The sequence below is a fragment of the Solanum stenotomum genome, unplaced genomic scaffold, assembly GCF_019186545.1.
Source record: "Solanum stenotomum isolate F172 unplaced genomic scaffold, ASM1918654v1 scaffold6733, whole genome shotgun sequence".
In the NCBI taxonomy this organism is placed as follows: Eukaryota; Viridiplantae; Streptophyta; class Magnoliopsida; order Solanales; family Solanaceae; genus Solanum; species Solanum stenotomum.
In genome coordinates this window covers 49,330-69,404 of record NW_026036338.1, presented here as the reverse complement: position 1 = coordinate 69,404, position 20,075 = coordinate 49,330, and the positions used below count along the sequence as shown (strand labels likewise).

The 20,075-nt window shown below is 30.1% G+C and overlaps 3 protein-coding genes across 5 annotated transcripts in view; 1 reads left to right on the top strand and 2 right to left on the bottom strand.

Moving 5' to 3' along the window:
* LOC125852913 (geraniol 8-hydroxylase-like) overlaps window positions 1-5,002 on the bottom strand; it is a 9,875-nt gene extending 4,873 nt beyond the window's left edge. Inside the window, exons 1-3 of one of the 3 annotated variants that reach the window (XM_049532597.1) lie at window positions 4,114-5,002; window positions 3,704-3,985; window positions 2,840-3,408 (exon numbers count right to left, since the gene is read on the bottom strand). In XM_049532597.1, coding sequence (XP_049388554.1) covers window positions 3,085-3,408; window positions 3,704-3,985; window positions 4,114-5,001 — 1,494 coding nt within the window. In that variant the 5' untranslated portion in view covers window position 5,002 and the 3' untranslated portion in view covers window positions 2,840-3,084. Of the gene's footprint in view, window positions 1-2,839; window positions 3,409-3,703; window positions 3,986-4,113 lie in introns of those variants that run through there. The other 2 variants (XM_049532598.1, XM_049532599.1) reach the window with 2 other exon arrangements.
* LOC125852918 (geraniol 8-hydroxylase-like) overlaps window positions 1-20,075 on the bottom strand; it is a 47,361-nt gene that overhangs the window by 12,477 nt on the left and 14,809 nt on the right. The gene's annotated exons all lie outside the window — the stretch shown is intronic.
* Window positions 6,623-7,948, top strand: LOC125852932 (uncharacterized). The gene has a single exon (XM_049532618.1). It carries the CDS (start codon window positions 6,623-6,625, stop codon window positions 7,946-7,948), a length of 1,326 nt encoding a protein of 441 aa, XP_049388575.1.

Genomic DNA, 20,075 nt, shown 5'->3' with positions numbered 1-20,075 from the left:
CCGCCACCACCGTCAAAAATTATTTTTGGGAAATATTTAAAATTTCAAAAAAATTGATTTTTTACGCCACCCCCAACCTTACCCCTTACCCCCTACCCCCACCCAGGTCATCCCAACCCATTTATTTATTTTTTTAATTTTTTTTTTGGAAAAATAGTTCAAATTTATTTATTTTTTTATTTTTACGCCTTCCACTACCATTCCCGTCAAAAATAAAAATTATTTTTGAAAAATATTTCAGATTTTAAAAAAAATTATTTTTTATGCCACCCCCACCCAGGCCATTTCCGTCAATTTTTTTTAAGGGAAAGGATGAAATGAGGGGGAAAAGAGTAATTAGGGATTTAATTCGTCTATGTGGCAGTGAGAGCTGTTTGGCGTGCAATGTGGAGTCCATGTGGCATCCATGTGGGGTCCATGTGTCATTTAACACACACATGAATACTTCCATTAATTAGAAGGGTAGGTTTGACCTAATAGTTTGTCGGGAAGGGTATTTTTGAGCTGAAATATAGTTTAAGGGTATATCTAAGCTATTTCAGATAGTTTAAGGATAGTTTTGATATTTTTCCGTTGTATGATTGAGAGAGATAAAATGTAACTAAAATATTAAATTAAATTTGAATTTGCAAATCATCATTTTGTCTGAATACAAAATTAAATAATTATGCATATATATTCAGGTGGTTAGCCTGATGTACAAAGCATTACACATTAGTTGAGTTCGAGGAAGTATTGCATCTCAAGAGGTGTGATATAGACATCTCACCTTAGTGATATTACTTACCTAGCTCAAATTTGTGACATATGCGGAGAAAACTTTACCTTATTAGTTAAACTGAGACGTGTGTCATTGATTTCATACAAATTTAACTATATATCGTTTTCCCGATAAACAGTAGATCCTTCCTTGTCTTCTCCGACAGGCACACCGAATATCATTAGATTTGTGTTTGTTTGTTTTGATTGGTAGTCACTTGATCTTGATTTTTGAGGACTTGTTTTGCCATGGTTGAACAAAGAAATATACACAATAAAAAAAAATTTATCTTAAAATCCGAATTATGTCATACAATTTAGGGCGGATGAAGTAATTACTTTTGTCCATTAGTAGGTTCTTGGTCTGGAAGAACTGAAATAGAAACTCAAACCTGAAATCTCAAGTTTAAACCCAAAGTTGCTAAAATATAAATAAAATAATTTAGGCTATATTTTACATAGTAGTCCTTGTGCAACTTCTCATGGCCCAATCCAACATCCTTAACAGATATTGAATTGTGGATTTGGCCCACTTATCAATATTTGTGAGTTATATTAATACGCTATATATTTTCAGTATATCATTGACATTTCAATTTATATTTTATATTATCTATTCATAATTTTTATTTATTTCTATTAATATAGTTATTTGATCCATTTTCAATTAATTTCTTTAATTATTCTCATGGCATGCCATTTGGCATCTTTTTAAATAATAAAAAAATATAGAATGTACATCACGTATCATCATGATATACTCATCGAGATGTGTAAGTAGTTGATGATAGTTTGAATAGAAAATGTGAATATATGATTGTTTAAGTAGGAAACTTGCAAAAAATTAATTGTATTTTTTACCATTATCTCAATTAAATATATATAAGATCTTACATCGACAAATCTATAAATACATATTATATCTACATATGTATCTTTATATGGTTGAGAGCCATAATACAATTAAAATATTGAGTTAAATTACAAAGTTATAATAGACCAAACGATTAAGAAAAACATATTGTATTATTGCCATTTTGATATTTTAAATTTATCATTGACATTTTATCATATTATTATTTTTCAGGTAGAGATTCTTTTTTATTGCTACAATATTTATATTTATCATATTATTATTTTTTAGGTAGAGATTCTTTTTTATTGCTACAATATTTATGATGAGGAAACTAATAGTATTGCATTGGGTGTACAAAATCAAACCGAAAACCGAGTCAAATCGGGAAAAAAAACCCGACTATATTTGGGTTGGTTTGGTTTTAACTAAAAAAAATCAACCCGAGACCAAACCAACCTAACATTATATATATAATTTTAAAATTTTATTTTATACATAAAAATATTTACTTTAATATAATTTTAAAATATTTCTTAAACTTTTTCATAATTTTTATCTTTTAATATATTATTTCAAGTTTGAAACTTAGAATTCTAAATGGCTCAATAAAGATTATAGTCCACAAATGTTGGTAATTATAAAGGTTAAATCAAAATCAAATTAATACTAATGCAAAAAGAAAATCAATACAACACTAAGCATGACAAAAATATTGAATATTTGTTCTTTGGTTTTACATTGATTTAGACAATTCAAATACATAATCTAATTTTAATTTCCTTTAACATTTAGTAAAGTAACTAATACTTATTAAACTTGTTTTAGTATGATTTAGTACTTTTAAATTATGATCATTTTCCTTATGACTTGTTGATTTGCAATATTTGTTTTACTCGATTTCATTATTATTATTTTTTGTTGGATATTTTAGTGTCATTAATCATATCATATATTGTGTTATTTTCTTAAGAAACACCTTAGATAGTTGTATTTTGGTAGGACTAAAGAAATATTTGAAGTACAAGTAAATTATATGTTTGTATGAATACTTCACCGGAAAAACCCGAAAAAACCCAAGGTTGAAAAACCTGAGTTTTATTGGTTTGGTTTATAGATTTAAAAATCTGACACAAATAATTTGATTTGATATTTGAAAAACCCGAACCAACCCGGATATGTACACCCCTAGTACTACTATTGCACAACATGAATCTCCTTTTTTGATCTTCATAATATTTTATATTTATTCTCTTTTTGTCTATTTGTCTAAAGAAAATAACATTCATGAGAAAAATCATATAATCAATATACATATATATATATATATATATATATGTTACATAGGTATTATACATATCACTTAATCATGGTTAAGTCACGATGAAGTGATAAGATTATTAAGACTTAAATACTTGGTTCATTGTAAATATCAAATACAAATAAGTATTTATCGACTAGGCAATGCAACATCAAAGAGGAGAGGGGATAGCTCGCAAAGGACGAGCTTTGGCTAAGGTGATACCAAACTTCTCCTCCATGTCTAATTCTTCTGGCTCAATGCCTGCTTCAAGTTTCCAATTGAATGAATTCAAGAGTGAGCCCAACATTACTGGAATCATCCTCAATGCTAGTGGCAAGCCAGGGCATAGTCTTCGCCCCGCACCAAATGGAATCAACTCAAAATCTTGTCCTCTCGTGTCCAAATCCAAACTCAAAAATCTCTCGGGTTTAAACACTAAAGGGTCCTTCCAAAAAGTAAAATCTCGACCAATCGTCCACACATTAACTAGTACCTGTGAGTAAAGGCATCAAATTAAATGAGTTAGTTTATGTTTGGATTGATCAAAAGAGCTAATCAATAAATAGAAAGGTCATTAACTCGCCCAAAAATATCAGAGCTAAGATTGAGTACTAAACAATAGGTCAAACCTAATCCGTCCAACTTTTAACCAAGTTTTAATTTCTTTATTTTTGAAAAAGAAATACCAAACAAAAGTTGAAATTATTTTGATAAATTTTCTTTTGGGTCTCTTTTTGGAGTACTATTCATATTATATTCGTCAAATAACTTTAATTTGGCATACATACCTGTGAGCCCTTGGGAATGATGTAGTCACACAATTCAACATCTTGCTCCACTTTGCGTGGAACTAAGAGCGGAACTGGTGGGTGCATTCTTAATGTTTCTTTGATAATGCATTGCAAGTAAGGGAGTCGAGAAACATCAGCTTCTTCTATTGATTTTCCTTTTCCAATGGTTTCTGTGAGTTCAACTTGAGCTTTTTTTATTATCTCAGGTTGTTTAAGCAATTCTGTCATTGCCCATTCCAATGTGCTTGTAGTTGTATCAGTACCCGCACCAAATAAGTCCTATAACATTTGTACATCAAAATATATAACCATATATTGCAGCAATTAAAAGAAAATTCATTAATTAGAATAATAATTAATAGAAACTAACATAAGCTCATGATAAATGATGGTAAGAGAATACGAACCAGGAACATGGACATGATGTGATTATGATCAATTTCTTCAAGATTTTTTTCAATAATATTGAGAAACATTTCCAGAACATCACTCCTTTCCATGAATCCTGATCTTCTCTTTTCCTCCAATCGCTCATTGATCAAACCATCAAAAAGTTTACACAACTTACCAAAATGAATGATTGCGCGACGTCTTATTCCTTGAAGATCAATCTTTTCAAGTATGGGAAAAAAATCTACTAGATTAGGCTTCCCTACCTCAGCCATGACACCCCATATAACTTCCTTCAACTCTACCTTTGAATCTGAAAAAGGGTCAGCCAAATCCTTGGAGAAAAGTGTGTTTGACAACAAGTTGAGATTAGTCTTGAAAGCAACTTGACCTATATCCAAAGCTTCACCTTGTTGACTACATTTGTCACAATAAGCAATCAATTCTTTCACCTTTTGAGATCTTAGATGTTGATTTGCATCAAGCCTATTGGAAGAGAGGAGGTTAGTGTTCAATATTCTTCGAAGCGTTCGCCATTGAGGACAAACAGGAAGCCATGCCACAGAAAATTTGTAATGGTTGTGTGCTTGAAGAGCATTAGGAACAAATCTAGATGAAAAGGCTTGATCTTGAGTTTTAAGGACTTGTTTTGCAATGGTTGATGAAGAAATGACCACTGTTGTTATTTGTCCTAACTTTAAACTCATAATTGGACCATATTTTTTTGCAAGATTGGCTAGTGATATATGAGGTTTTGCACCTAACAAGTGAAGATTTCCAATAATTGGCCATGGTGATGGCCCTGGTGGAAGTTTTTTGCTTCCTTTGCTACATATTTTTTCTATGATATTACAAAGGATAGCAAATACTAAAATTGATCCAAACACAAGTGTATAGTAATCCATATGCTTCAACTTTGAAAGCTAACAAGATACTCCTATGACAATAAATGATACAAGATGCATGTGTGTCAGTAAATATCATATATAAAATCAATAATGGACAAGTCAAGAACCACCACTAATAGTAATAACTAAATCCGTCTCCTTTCAAACAGGCGTATTATTAAATAAATATTACTTTTAAGAAAATCTTGATTGAAAAGATTTCTCTCTTTCAATTTTTTGCTACTAAAAATCAAACAATTTCTATTAAAGTTGCTCCACGAACATTTAGGGAAATGATTAATGATAGTGATTCTTTAATAGGGAAACTTGATAAATCATACTCCTATGTTTTATTTTTTTGGTTTTAATGAACAATGGGATTGAAGGAATAATTAATACTCTTTTTTTAAAAAAAAATTCTCAGATGGATTATTTATTAGTACGTACTTTATTATATCAAAAATAGGTCCAATTAAAAAAAAGTAGGATAGAGACGAAATAGAAGGGTAGAAAAATCCATCACTCTATCACAGACAGTACAACTGATTGACTTTGAATTGATTGACCTGAGGCGGCTATATTAGTAGCCTTTCGCCAAATTCGAACAAAGTTCATAAATTTTAATTATTTTTTAAATAAATTCGTTTATAATTAATTCGTTTAATATTTTTTGATATGCAATATTTTAGATTTATCAAAATTTCTAATGAACTTTTTCTCTTTTATGAAAATTTTATATTTTCTAAATAATATTCAATTTTTAAAAAAAATACTCCCTCAGTTTCACAAAGAATGACCTCTTTTCCTTTTTAGTCAGTTTCAAAAAAATGACTTATTTCCTTTTTTGGTAACATTTTACTTTTTGCTTTCCACGTGACATGTTTAAGACTACGAGATTAAGGGCAATTTTGTACATTTGACATAACTTTAATTTAGGATCACTAGATTCAAAAGTCTTCTTTAATTTCTTAAATTTTTTGCCAAGTCAAACCAGATCAATCTTTTTGAAACGGAGGGAGTATATATTTATAATTAATCTATTACTCCCTCCGTTCCATTTTATGTGGCAACATTTGACCGGGCACGGAGTTTAAGAAATAGATAAAGACTTTAAATGTTTACCAAATTACCCTTTAAAAAATAATAATATTAAAATTTAAAAACAAAATATACGCAGTCCAATTTTTTTTTAAAAGTACATTCATTTTCTCTCTCCTATATATTGGTGAAGGCTAAAGTCAAAAAAGATAAAAGTACAGTGACTTTTTCAGATTTATGTTCCCAAAAATTACTCATTTTCTCTTTTCTCTTTTCTCTTTCTAAGTAGTTTAGAAACCACTCTCTCTTTCTCTTATGAAGAAGATCGTCCCATTTTTGCAAATCATGTTTTTCTTTTTAAAAAAAAATCCTCTTCTTGATTCCAATTATTTTTAGATTTGTGGCGCCAAAATCACATTAAATTTATGGCGCGAAATCATAATTTTGTTTGAATTTTTTCAGCAAATGCTATTAAGAGAGATGTTTTTTATATTTTCATGTCATTTTTTCCCTCTGTTACCTTTGAAAAATTTCTCTTGCAGGACTATTGTATTGTTTTCTTTCATCTCCTTTTTTTTCGTTTCTTGCTTATACTCCAGAAATGAGTATAGTTGTATTTCCGGAAGATCCAACCACTAAAAACAAGCGATTAAAATTTGAAGAACGTCAAGCCATTGCAGATTGGCTTTTGAAAGAAAGCAAGGAAGGAAAACTCAAATATGGATCTTTAAAACAAGCTAGTATTTTGTTCAACAAATCAAGAAGAACTATTTCACGCATTTGGAAGCAATGTAAATCATCTGTTGATAATGGTACACCGTTGGATGTGTCTTCGAAACTTGTAGGCAGAGTTGGAAGAAAACGGGTGGAAGTTGACATTAATCAAGTTAAAGAAATTCCACTTTGTCGTCGAACAAATATTCGATCTCTGGCTTTTGCGATGAACATGGCAAAATCAACTGTCTTTCGGCGGATAAAAGATGGCACTATTCGGACACATACCAATTCCATTAAGCCTCAACTAACCGAACAAAATAAGAAGGTACGACTTGAATTTTGCTTTTCAATGCTTGATCAGAGCACAATTCAGACAAATCCGAAATTTGTGAATATGTTTAATTATGTTCACATTGACGAGAAATGGTTTTTTTTATCTAAAAAGAGTGAAAGGTACTACCTACTTCCTGAAGAACATGAGCCTGATCCATATCGCTCTTGCAAAAGTAAAAACTTTATTCCAAAAGTTATGTTTATGGCTGTTGTTGCTCGTCCTCGATTTGATGAAAATGGAATTGAGCTATTTTCTGGAAAAATAGGTATTTTTCCATTTGTAGTTAAGGAACCAGCTAAGCGGAATAGCAAAAATCGAACAGCAGGAACTCTTGAAACAAAACCTATTCTATCAGTAACTAAAGATATCACTAGGGCTTGTTTGATTGAGAAAGTTCTTCCTGCCATTAGATCAAAATGGCCAGCTTCGGATTCAAACATTCCTATCTGTATACAACAAGATAATGCAAGACCACATATTGGTGTCAATGATTTGGAATTTGTTGAAGCTGCCCAAAAAGATGGATTCGACATTAAACTATGTTTTCAACCACCTAACAGCCCTGATTTAAATGCGTTGGACCTTGGATTTTTTAGAGCAATCCAATCTCTTCAATATCAAAAGGCTCCTTCAAATGTTGATGAATTAGTGGAAGCGGTGGAAAGATCTTTTGATGAAATGAAGGTTGAACAACTCAACCATGTATTTCTTACTTTACAATCTTGTATGATTGAGGTGATGAAAGATAATGGAGGCAACAACTACAAAGTGCCTCATTTGAACAAAAACAGATTAGAAAGAGAAGACAATCTTCCACTTCAACTTTGTTGTGATATTGGTATTGTCAATCATGTTTCAACTCTACTTCAACAATGATAGGGATTACTAGTATGGCAAAATTTTCTTTTTTGAAATCCACTTTTGATAATTTTGCAAGAACATAGAAAATTTTAACAAATGAAAACTGAAATGATGTTTTATAAGTAGAGAAAGTACTAGTATTGTGTACATCCAAGGTGATCCATGTAATTTTTGCACTCCTTTAATATGTGAAAGTTGAAATGATATTTTGTCAAGTATATTAGGAGCATTACTATTGTTTACAATCATGGTGACCATATGTAATTTTTGTACTTATGGATATTAGTTATGAAAGTATAACAAAAATTACGATGGATCCAAAGTAGCATGAATTATTTGTAGCATTGTCACCTTTTTTTGGGTGCCTTTTTGCTAATTTAATCTTAAAAACAAATTTCATTGATATTGAATTAAAATTGTAAGTTGAGAGCAATGTTACGAAATGATTATTATTGAATTGTTCACTATCTAGTTTGAATTTGAAGTTTTTGATTTTCCTTAAATAGATTGTAATTTAAGATAATCATCAAATTCATGTTAGAATACTTTGCATTAAAATCATTACCTTACTAAGTGAAAGCCCCAAAATTTTAGTGATAAAATAAGAAAGCAATGTAATGTAAAAATGCAAATCTTTTTTTCTTGGTGAAACATTAGAAAGAACGAGTGGACAAAAAAAATTTACAAATTGGAAAGAGTACAAAATGCTTAGGAAAAAAAATGGAGTAAAGAATGGTATCTAGTCATAAACAACAAAAAGCTGCAACATTGTTTTTATAGGAAAGAGAAATTGCAGGTTCAATTAATTAATAGATGACCTTTTATAAAAAAAAAAAAAGAGTATTATTTTTAAAATTAAGTGGGACCAATAAGGGTAAAAGAGGAATTGTATGTTTAAATATTTGCCATATATGGAAATGTGACATTCTTTTTGGGACTGACCAAAAAGGAAATGTTGCCATATAAAATGGAACGGAGGGAGTATTACTTAAAAAAGAAGAAGAAGAGGTCCCTCAAATTAGGTGGCCCAAGGCTGCTGTCATTTTATTAGGCTAGTAGAGCCACCCTGGACCTCGTCATATCAAAGAGTAGAAGAAGACATACGGAGTAATATTTCATTTTAATAATTAATGTGTAATTATAGATGTATTCTACTATTATTATTATTATTATTATTATTATTATTATTATTATTATTATTAAGGGAAAAATTAGCAAATATTAAAAAAATGGTGAAAGACGAAATTTAAAGATTACCCTAAAATAGAACTTTTTGCTAATATTCAGTTGGACATAATTAATGAACTATTTTTTCTGCTTTTAAAATAGACTATTTTATGTTTTTTCTCTTCAACGATAGGGCTATGGATATCTATAAATAATTATTGCCATATATTTAGCCAAGATTAGATTAAAATCTAAAAAGTTTGGCATTGTATAGCAAAAATCTAAAAAGTTTGGCATTATATATAGCAAAAATTCATTGTGTCCACAGACACATCTTATATAGGCACATGGCTATTTGTTTTATTATTAAAACTAAAATGTACATGACATATGACTTGTATTATAACTGAGAAAATGTATTTGTATCAATTTTTGCTTTGATTTTCTTTATATTACTATAGCAAAACTATGCAGAAGAGGAAGCCAAAAACTTCCACCGTGGCCAATTATGGGAAATCTTCACTTTGTTGGTCAAATTTGCTTTCAAAACAATAACTTGATTGTAACATCTGAGTATGTTGAGTATCGATATACAAGATAGTTTAAAGGAATTGAGCGGTAATTACAAGAAGATGTTTATGAATGATTTATATTTTCATGAATTAATTTTGTCAGCTCTGATTACAATATTGATAGAACAGTTTATGATTTTTTTATTTCAATTAAAGGTAGATATAACTGTTTATGACCCCTTTTTTGGATTCAAAGGTAGAGTTGAATGTGATTTTGACATCCCAACCCCTCATTTTGACATTTTACAGAAATTAAATGGTGCATATAATATAAGAGTAGTGCTAAATGACAAGACACTTTTTTGGCATGAATTGGCAAGACACGGCGAAATGACCAAATAGCCCTTAGGTGACAAAACCATTTGTGGTTTTCCCTCCAAAATAGAAAACCACTCTTTGACTTTTTCTTTCTTATTTTCTCTCTCTCTTACTTTACTCATTTTTTTTTCCTTTACTTCACTCATTAGTTTTATTTTATTTTGTTGTTAGATTTATATAATTTTAACAAGATGGATCCAAATAGTCAATTAAACAAAGTATTGAATAATGTTTGGGGTTTAGATGAGGATGATAGTTTGTTGTCCCAAAATCATGAAGATTTTGATGGTGCATACGATAGGCTTGACAAAAAAAATTAAAAAAATCTCGTGACCTATAAAAAAATCTTCATGATTTTTGGAGACCTAAACTTAGATGACATATAGACTATTCGTTTAAGTTTTAACTATTTGCGCTGCAATAACATTCATTCATAATTACGAAAGGAAATGTATATACTCTCTTTCATAGTAGTTGTTTATTGAATATCACTAGTAAATTTAAAATGAGATATTGTCAATAAATATAGTCTAATAACTATTAAATGTGAAGATAATTTGATCAAAGGTTGACATGTACCATAACTAATTGTATTACCCAATTAAAACTTGATCATGCATATATAATCGCATTCAATTAACTTGTATTTGTGAGATAGCATAACTCATGTAATACTATATCCATTACATTTATTTTCATCATAATAATTCGACTTATAATAATGAAAAATCTTCAATTTTTGTGAAACAATCCAAATATAAACTTTTACAATCTTATTTACCAAAAAAAATGAATTTTAAAATTATTTAAATCATAAAAGTTTCAAATAGTCTAATTATTTTAAAAGACCTAAAATTGGAACATAACCTAGATTCGAACTCGTGACCTATAGACTATTCGTTTAAGCTTTAACCATTCGCGTTGCAATATCATTCGTTCATAATTACGAAAGGAAATTTATTTACTCTCTTTCATATCAGTTGTTTAATGGATATCACTAGAAAATTTAAAATGTGATATTATCAATAAATATAGTCTAATAACCCATAATACACGAAGATAAATTGATCAAAAATTGACATGTACCATAACTAATTGTATTATCCGATTATTGATCATGCTTATATAATCGCATTCAACTGACTTGTATTTGTGAGAGAGCATAACTCATATAATACTATATCTATTACATTTATTTCATCATAATGATTCGACTTATAATAGTGAAAAATCTTCAATTTTTGTGAAACAATTCAAATATAAACTTTTACAATCATATTTACCACAAAGTAATATAAAATTAAAAATTATTTAAGTACTAATAGACATTGATTTTTTAGGATAAATTTTTATATTCTATTATTTTATTAATAAATGGTCCGTAATGATTTTACGTATAACCCTCTTCAAAACTGAAAAAAAAAATTGTTCTCTTTGTTAGTATTCATGTGTTTCTCTTTATAATAATCAAATTTTATTGCATTTACTTCGTAGTTTAATTTATAGTTTTATTTTGATAATGTTGATAGTGCTTTTTCTTGTTGATATGACTCGTAATTTTATTGATTATTTTTATTTAAATCAAATATTAACAAGACATCTTAATATATCGTCGTTAAATAATAAAATTATTGGAAATAATTTATCATATTTCTTTAAAATGATTAAATTCTTAGATAATGTGTAATTTGTTTTTTTTGAAGGATCCTATATAGATGTACCTTATAAAATTTTTATAGTATCGTATATTTTTGAGAAGTCCACAAAAATTAAATAGCAAGAAAAATAAAAAAGGTTAAAGTGATGAAAAATTTCACCTAGCTTGAATATCAAGAATAAAATATCGTATAAATTGACGGAAAGAATATGTATTTATATAGGTATTTATGGATGCTTTCCGTTTTTTTAATTTCATGAAATTAGTATAAAAACTTATGTAATTATTTATCAAAAACATTGATGCTCTTTCCGTTATATTTTCTTTTTGAAATTAGTATCAAAATTTATGCTATTTTTTTTTTTTACAAATTTCGTAAGAAATTATAAATAAAATGATGCTTTACTAATTTACATTTAATTTTTAAAATTTATAAATTTTATTTACACTTACAAAAAGAAGAAAAATGTTATAATAAAAAAAATTGTAATTAATTATATTTTGTAAATTAACAAATAATTTTATCTAACTATTTTTAGTAATATAAATAATTAATTTAAAATGTTAGAAATTGAATGAATATTTTCTTTTTGGATTTCATATTTTTATATTTTCCATGAATAAAATTATACAAGTATGGAAGTAGAGAAATTTGAAACATTAATTTGAAAAGAAAAGTCAAAGAAAAAGAAGTAGGAAAAAAGTAGGAAAGAGGAAAAAAAACGTTTAAGAAGAGCGAGAAAATCATTTTCTGAAATGGTACCCAATATTTTCCACGTGGCACAATATAAGTAGAGCCGATGGTCAGCCACCTCTTGGAAAGTGTGAACTGAAAAGTGGTTTTTAAGAATAGTAGTTTTACTTTTGAGGGTAATTTGGGTACAAGAAATTATTGAAATTACCCAATCACCCTCAACTTCTCACACAAATTTCGAAATAAACAACATTTTGTTCCTCGTGCCATTTCGTGACAAATTGGTGTCTTGCCATTTATATTTTCTGATAATATAATATACAGAGTCTTTTCCTCTGATTGTTCATTGATCAACTCATCAAAAAGTTCAATTAACTTATCAAAATAAATAGTTGCGCGACGTCTGATTCCTTGAAAATCAAACTTTCAAATGGAAAAAAATCTACTAGATTAGGCTTTCCTACCTCAGTCATGACACCCTAAATAATATCCTTCAATTCTACCTTTGAATCCGAAAAAGGATCAGCCAAATCCTTAGAGAAAAAGGGTGTTTGACAACAAATTGAGATTAGTTTTGAAAGCAACATGACCTACATCCAAAGCTTCACCTTGATGACAACATTTTTCACAATAAGCAATCAATTGTTTCACCTTTTGAGACCTTAGATGTTGATTTGCATCAAGCTTATTGGAAGAAAAGAAATTTGTGTTCAATATTCTGCGAAGCGTTCGCCATTGAGGACAAACACGAAGCCATGCCACAGAAAATTTGTAATGGTTGTGTGCTTGAAGAGTACTAGGAATAAATCTTGTTGAAAAAGCCTGATCTTGAGTTTAGAGGACTTGTTTTGCCATGGATGATGAAGAAATTACTATTGTTGTTATTTGTCCTAATTTTATACTCATAATTGGACCATACTTTTTTGCAAGATAGGCAAGTGATACACGAGGCCTTGCACCTAACAAGTGAATATTTCCAATAATTGGCCATGGTGATGGACCTGGTGGAAGTTTTTTATTGCCTCTACTCCATATTTTTTCTATAATACAAAGTAAACTCAAGGCAAAAATTGATCCAAACACAAGTGTAGACTGATCCATTATGACCAAAAATTGAAATATGATTATACTTTCCTCTTTTGTCAGTAATAAAATAAAGTAGAGGAATTCAAATTCCAATATATGTGTGTGTCAATTGTCATACATTTAAAAATCAAAACACCAATAATGCACAAGTCAAATCATTACCACCCCATGTTGTTAGTAGTAATATTTTTATATTCCCACCTTCCCATTGTAATTCAAAAACATATATTTCAAAATAGGTCCCACTCTAAAAAATCAACATTTTACACTACTAAAAATCAATTAATATTCCGGTAATTCTTTCATAGTTGTTCTTTGCAAAGCACGATCAATTTGTTTATAATATCCAATACAACTTTTTTATGTGTGTGGGAATAAGATAAAATTATCAATAAATCTTTTCGCGCATGTCTTCAAAGAAGATAATCAACTAGCCAACTAAAACTTGGAATTTGAGGATACTTAGTTTAATTAGTGAATCTAACTTTTAATTTATTGAGCGCTTTTTAGACCTACAAACTTTAAATTCACTAATTTAAAAAGAAAAAAAAATCACATGACAAGTGTCAATCATATATTCTTATCGTCCATCACTATTTCTACATCGACAGGAGATAGATTATTGACTTTATAACTATTTGAATAATTAGCAAACTATATTTGTCATGGAATATTAAAAAATTATCAAGATTGAATAATCATGTACATAGACTTTATAATTATTAAATAATTAGCAAACCATATTTGACTTTTGAATTTCAATAGTTATTTTTTAATTCCACCTATAGTTCTTCGATCTTTGTGACGATTGGTTCCTCATTTGTATGACACTTATTTCAACGGTGGTAACAAGATAATACTAATTATTTTCTTATGTCTAATAATTAATGTGTAATTATTAATAGCGGCGAAATGTTAATTTTCATTATGAGGTTTGAAATATAAAAAACAAACACAAAGATGTTAAAGGGTTCAACATTTACAAGGTAAATATAAAAATAAGAGAAAATAGAATGCCTCCTTAATCTATTATCGAATTTTTAACTATACACTTATGTTTTACGAGAGTCCTATCACCCCCTAGACTATTTTAAAACGGAATAATTACACCCTTAGATGCTGACATGGTACAGAGAGTGTCCTCACTCTCTTTGAGGCATGTGGAAGCCAGAAGAATTGGTAAAAAATATTATAATAATATTTTTAATTTGACTTTTTGTTAAATATATGATTTTTTACTTTTCTCTTTAAGTTTTTTGTTTCTTTTTATTTTTTTCCCTCTCTTTTTCATTACTCAACATTCACCCAAACCACCATTTCCTCCAATCTTGAATCACCATTACTGCACTAACCACATTTTTTTTAAATCCATTTTCTAATATATTTTTTTACAATTTGCTTCACTAGTTTCTACAACTAACACTGCAAATCATCATTAAAATCATCAAATAATCTTAAAATTATTACTTATATTGCCGGAAAATTCTAATTTTCCTTAGTTATCTCACTATTCCAAAAAAATAATTCACAGAGTAAAGAAAAAAAAACAGAAGAAGAAAGATAGGAGAAACAAAACAAAAAAAAATAAAATAGAATTATTAAACACCTTCCATCATAAAAAATCATTCTATTATTGATTTTTTTTTAATTATTGGAGAATTCCAGTTAATTAAAACAATTATGACTATAAAATAGATTTTTTCAATCATGAATCTCATAAACCAAACTAAACATGAGTTTTGGGTATATGATCTGGGTCATCATCCAACTTTTTTTCATTTTTATCAATCTCAAGTTAGTTCAAAATATCAACACCATTAATCTACCTTCTCATCGATTTTGGGTCAGTAACACACATCAACCATCAAATCTTATATTCAATCTCTATTGTTGTTTGGTGAAGACCAAGAATTTAACCATCGACAATCTGTAAATAAAATATTACGAATTTGATGTCATGGAGACAAAGAAATAACATAATAAAAAAATTCAAAAAAAAAAGAAGAGATGAGTAATTAAGCTTGTTAAGGTGCCTGAAGGATGCTACAAAGTGATGAAAAAATAATTAAAAAATTAGCTGATTTGGAAGAAGGGAATAAAAACAAAACAGAAAAGAAAAGAAGAAGAAGGAGGAAAAAGAGTGTACATATTTTTGTAATTAATGAAAAAAGGGATAAAGAGAAAAAAATAAATATAAATAATAAAAAATAACAGCTGGAGCGAGTGTGCATCACTGCATGTTGAGAATGTGGTTGTCTAGTTTTAGGATGGTATATATTTTGTTTTTAAAAAGTTAAGGGGGGTAATAGGACCCCCGCAAAATATAAGTGTGTAATTGAGAATTCGATAATAGGTTAGGAAGGCATTTGTCTATTTTCTCTAAAAGTAATTTTAACCAACTATAAATAGTATAATTTTGTTTGTCTTAGAATATGTGACACTTTTTTCTTATTCGTTTGTCTCAAAAGGAATGTCAATAATTTTTTTCGTGTTCTGAAAATAAAGGAAAAAAGGAAAGCAGCAAGAGTTTATATTGCTTACATTTTTATTCTTCTTTTTTTTCACGAGAATATAACAAAAAAGTTAATTAATAAATCTCCCAAATAACATTAATAATCAATGACCTTGGAAATTTATACACCAAGCCAAACTATATGTTTAAATTTATAGTTTATTTTACTTAAGCATAATTAATTTATATGTGTTTTACTTTATTACATCACATATTAATGAAAATTGCATTAGTTTGGTATATATATCCGGTGCGGGTAAGTTTTTTCCAATTTTAAATTTTTAATTCACTCATATTCCCAATAAGTATTTTCTTAATAAGTATGCAAAATATAAAAGTGTACCAGTAATTCGGGATAGAGAAAGTAAGAAAATAGAGGAATCCAAATTCCAATGTGTGTTAGTAATGGACAAGTCATATCACTAATAGTACTCAGAAAACCAATAATGAACGAGTCAAATCACCAATATGCTATTAGACAATTGAGAATGGAAACATGAATCACCACCCACACTACTAACGGAGTACTATATATCATTAAATACTTTTTTTTAGTGTGTGTGGTGTGAGCAATAAAATTATTAAGGGAAAAAGGACGGATTTACCCCTGAACTTTAATAAATGGTACGTATATGCCCTCCGTTATACTTTGCGTCCACATAAGCCCCTGCTGTCCAATTATAGGTATACATATATCCCTCTCACTAACGGACCCTTAATTTCTTACACGTGTCTTAATCCTATTGAACTACCCGTTTGACCTTTTTTTTTAACCCATAACCCAACTATCCGCCCCATAACCAATGCCCACTCAATTTCCTCTAGAAGGAATCCTAATTAAAACACCCAAATTAACACACCAAAATCGTCCATTTTCCCTAGTCGGAATCTTCTTTATCAAGCATTGGATATCACATTACCAAAGATTGAATCTTTAATTCAAGAAATCAAACCCCATTTCATTTTCTATAATTTTGCTTATTGGGTTCCATCCGTTGCTCGAAAATACGGAGTTAAGTCTGTGCATTACTGTTCTATCACCCCATCATCTGTTGGTTATCTTATGCGTGGCGAAAATCCATCTTCAGAAGCTGAAGTGATAGAACCTCCACCTGGTTTTCCTGTTGATTCATCTATCAAACTTCACAAACATGAAGCTCGTTTAATCGTAGCTCTACATTCGATGGGGAAGAATTCTAGTAACTCTGGTTCTGGCTCTGTATCGTTCACTCAACATTTGCTTTTGGCTTTTCAAGACGGGGATGCCATTGCATTCAAAATTACTCGAGAAATAGAAGGACAATTGCAAATATAAAATCACCTATATGTTTTCGACTTGCTCGAGAGAGAGGTCGCGAAACCAAGACCGCTAGACTGATGGCCTAAAGAGTGGGTCGACATGAGGTTCAGCCCGAGAGGGTGCTCCCTAGTCCTATATCCTAACACTCAGCTCGAGAGAGTGAGTGGGGTAAGGAGTAGGCTGGTCTTCATGCGGCAAGTGGGTGTCCGAGAGGAACCCATTTGAAACGAGGTAAGTTGCTCGAGAGAGAACTTATTTCCATTTAAAGCTTAGCCTAGTCACTATTAATCTACAGATTTTCTATCGAAAGCTTGTACCCAACAATCTAGATTTACTTGCATTACGGTCACACCCCAAGAATCTCCCCTCATACTTGATTTTCCTTTGCATTTTACTGTTTTTATTTGATTTTGTGACAAAACCTCCAAATCAATATTTGACACTTTTGTGTCCCTCATTGATTTATAATGTTTTTATTCACAATCTCTTTATCTACGACTGATTAGAACGAAATTCTGGTTTGCTGTATATTCTCAAAACCGCTCCCTTGGGACACGATCCCAACCCTCGGTTGGGTTACTATATTATCGACGATCGTAGACACTCGAACCGTAGTTAGTGTCATTGGTCACGATAAGCATCAGAAGCTAAAAGGAAGAAATAGTAAATGTGAGATATGAAACAGTTGAGTTGTAAATTGTGTTCAAATAATCTGTATTTTAGTTCAATAGGGAGATGAAATATTTCTTTCAATTAAATAGAGCTAGATTAATGACAAGAATTTATTTTTAATAATGTTAAAATTGTAACATCCGACAATATAAAATGAATATGAAGAAGCTTGAAATTTGAAGTAGTCACTTTTGGAAAAAGTTCAGAATCTGGAAATTTGGCTAAGTTCAAAATCTGGAAATTTGGCTAAGTGTGGAAATCAGTGAGTTTTTGGCCAACTTTGAACAGTCATAACTCCTAGCTCAGGATGAGCCAGGAGAAGTTCCAGTTATGTTTGGAAAGCCCTTGGAACGATCTTTCCAACACCATCGAGTTTGCTCGATTCCGAGTTCGTATGAGTGAGTTATGCCCTTTGAATGTTGGGCAGTTGGCAGGGAGTCCGTCCGGAAATTTAAGGGCATTTTGGTCTTTTCACAAATCATTTCTTTTGAGGTTATATTGTTGTGTTAGGCTGATTGTGGATCATTTTTGTTCCATTTTAAAAGAGTGAGAGTTAGGGTTCTTGAGAGAAGAAGAGAGAAAGAAGAGAAGAAGAAGAGGAGATCAAGGAGTTTCCGTCAAAGATCGTCGTGGAAATCGTCGGGGTGATCCCTAATAGGTATGTGAGTTTTTTTAGTGTGGGTTGATCCTTTCCACCACACACCAAGCTCATTTTATGATTTGAGAAACTATTGGATTTGTTGTTGAAGTTGTTGAAGTTGTTAGTTGTTGTTGATGTTGTTAGTTGTGTTGTGAAAGTTATTGTTGGTTGTGGGACATGATTTGGTTGTGTTCTTGAGTTGAATCTCTTGTATGTTGAAGGATTTTATGATCCTTAGTGTTGGTTGGTTCATACCCCCACACACCAACTCGTTTTTAATCCCAAGAAAAAATTTATTTTGGTTGTTGAAGTTGTTGGTTGTGTTGTTGAAGTTCTTGCTGATTTGGGACAGGATTTGGTTGTGTTTTTGAGTGGAATCCACTGTATGTTGAGGGGTTTAGGACCCCAAGTGTTTGGGAAAAGAACCTTTGAAGTTAAGAGGGTTTAGAGTTGGCAACATGAAGGAGAAAAGTCAAGCTGCTTTCAGGAAACAAGTCTGCGTTGCAGCTGTGTTCCCTCTGTGAACAAAATCTGATATGTTTTCAGAATTTAATTTCGAAATTCTTCTTAAGTTTAGTTGTCCTAAATTATTCTTAATCATCATGGGGTCCTTCCAAACACAAATTATTACCCTGAATTCATAATCCAATTCAAGGAGAGTTAGTTCCAAGTCAAGTGATGTTAAGAGTTAAGCTTAGAAGTGAAGTAAGTCAAAGCAAGTTTTCAAAGTTGTTCAAGAGTCTTTAGTGAATGTTTTAGCTTCATTTTTTAAGACTCGAGTTTCACGTCAAGTCAAAAGTATTGAGTTTCAAGTCAAGTCAAAAGTTAAGAGTTTCATGTTAAGTTAAGAGTTTCACATCAAGCCAAGAGTACAAGTAAAGTAAAGAGTTTAAAGTTGAGTTCATTTCTCAAAGTTATTAGGGAACTATGTATTCCCAAAGTAGTTTTAAAGAAATGTCTTTACATTTGAACAAGGTTGGAAACTGAGATTTCCAAAGAGCCTTCGGGCTAGTTTTTGAGAAATTATCTCATATCAGCAAGAATAAATATGTTTTAAAAACATAAGAGCTAGTACATTAATTATGTAAAAATTAATGGTTGACAAATACCCTACTTAAAAAAGTAACAAAAAAGAGAGCAAATGGGATTTAATCAGTTGACAAAAAGGAGTAAAGACCAACTCTCGATTAATGCAACACTTTATCTCTTTTGAACATGAGTGCCTTAAGATAATACTAGCATAGGCGGACCAACATGTATAGGTGGGGTGCATGTGTATATGTTGACTTTAAAAAAATCATATGTATATATGTATATCTATTTTGAGAAATTGACATATAACTAATCGTGTAACAGTGTATCCATATATAGAGAGCTCAGAAGTGTACCTTGGGTCACTGGTAGGGTGTCAAAAGAATATGAAAAATCAACCGAACCAATTTATGCTATTTTTTCAATAAAACTGTGGACTTTTATTTAAGTTTATAACTGTCCCGAACAATTGGGATGGTCTTTTTAATTAGC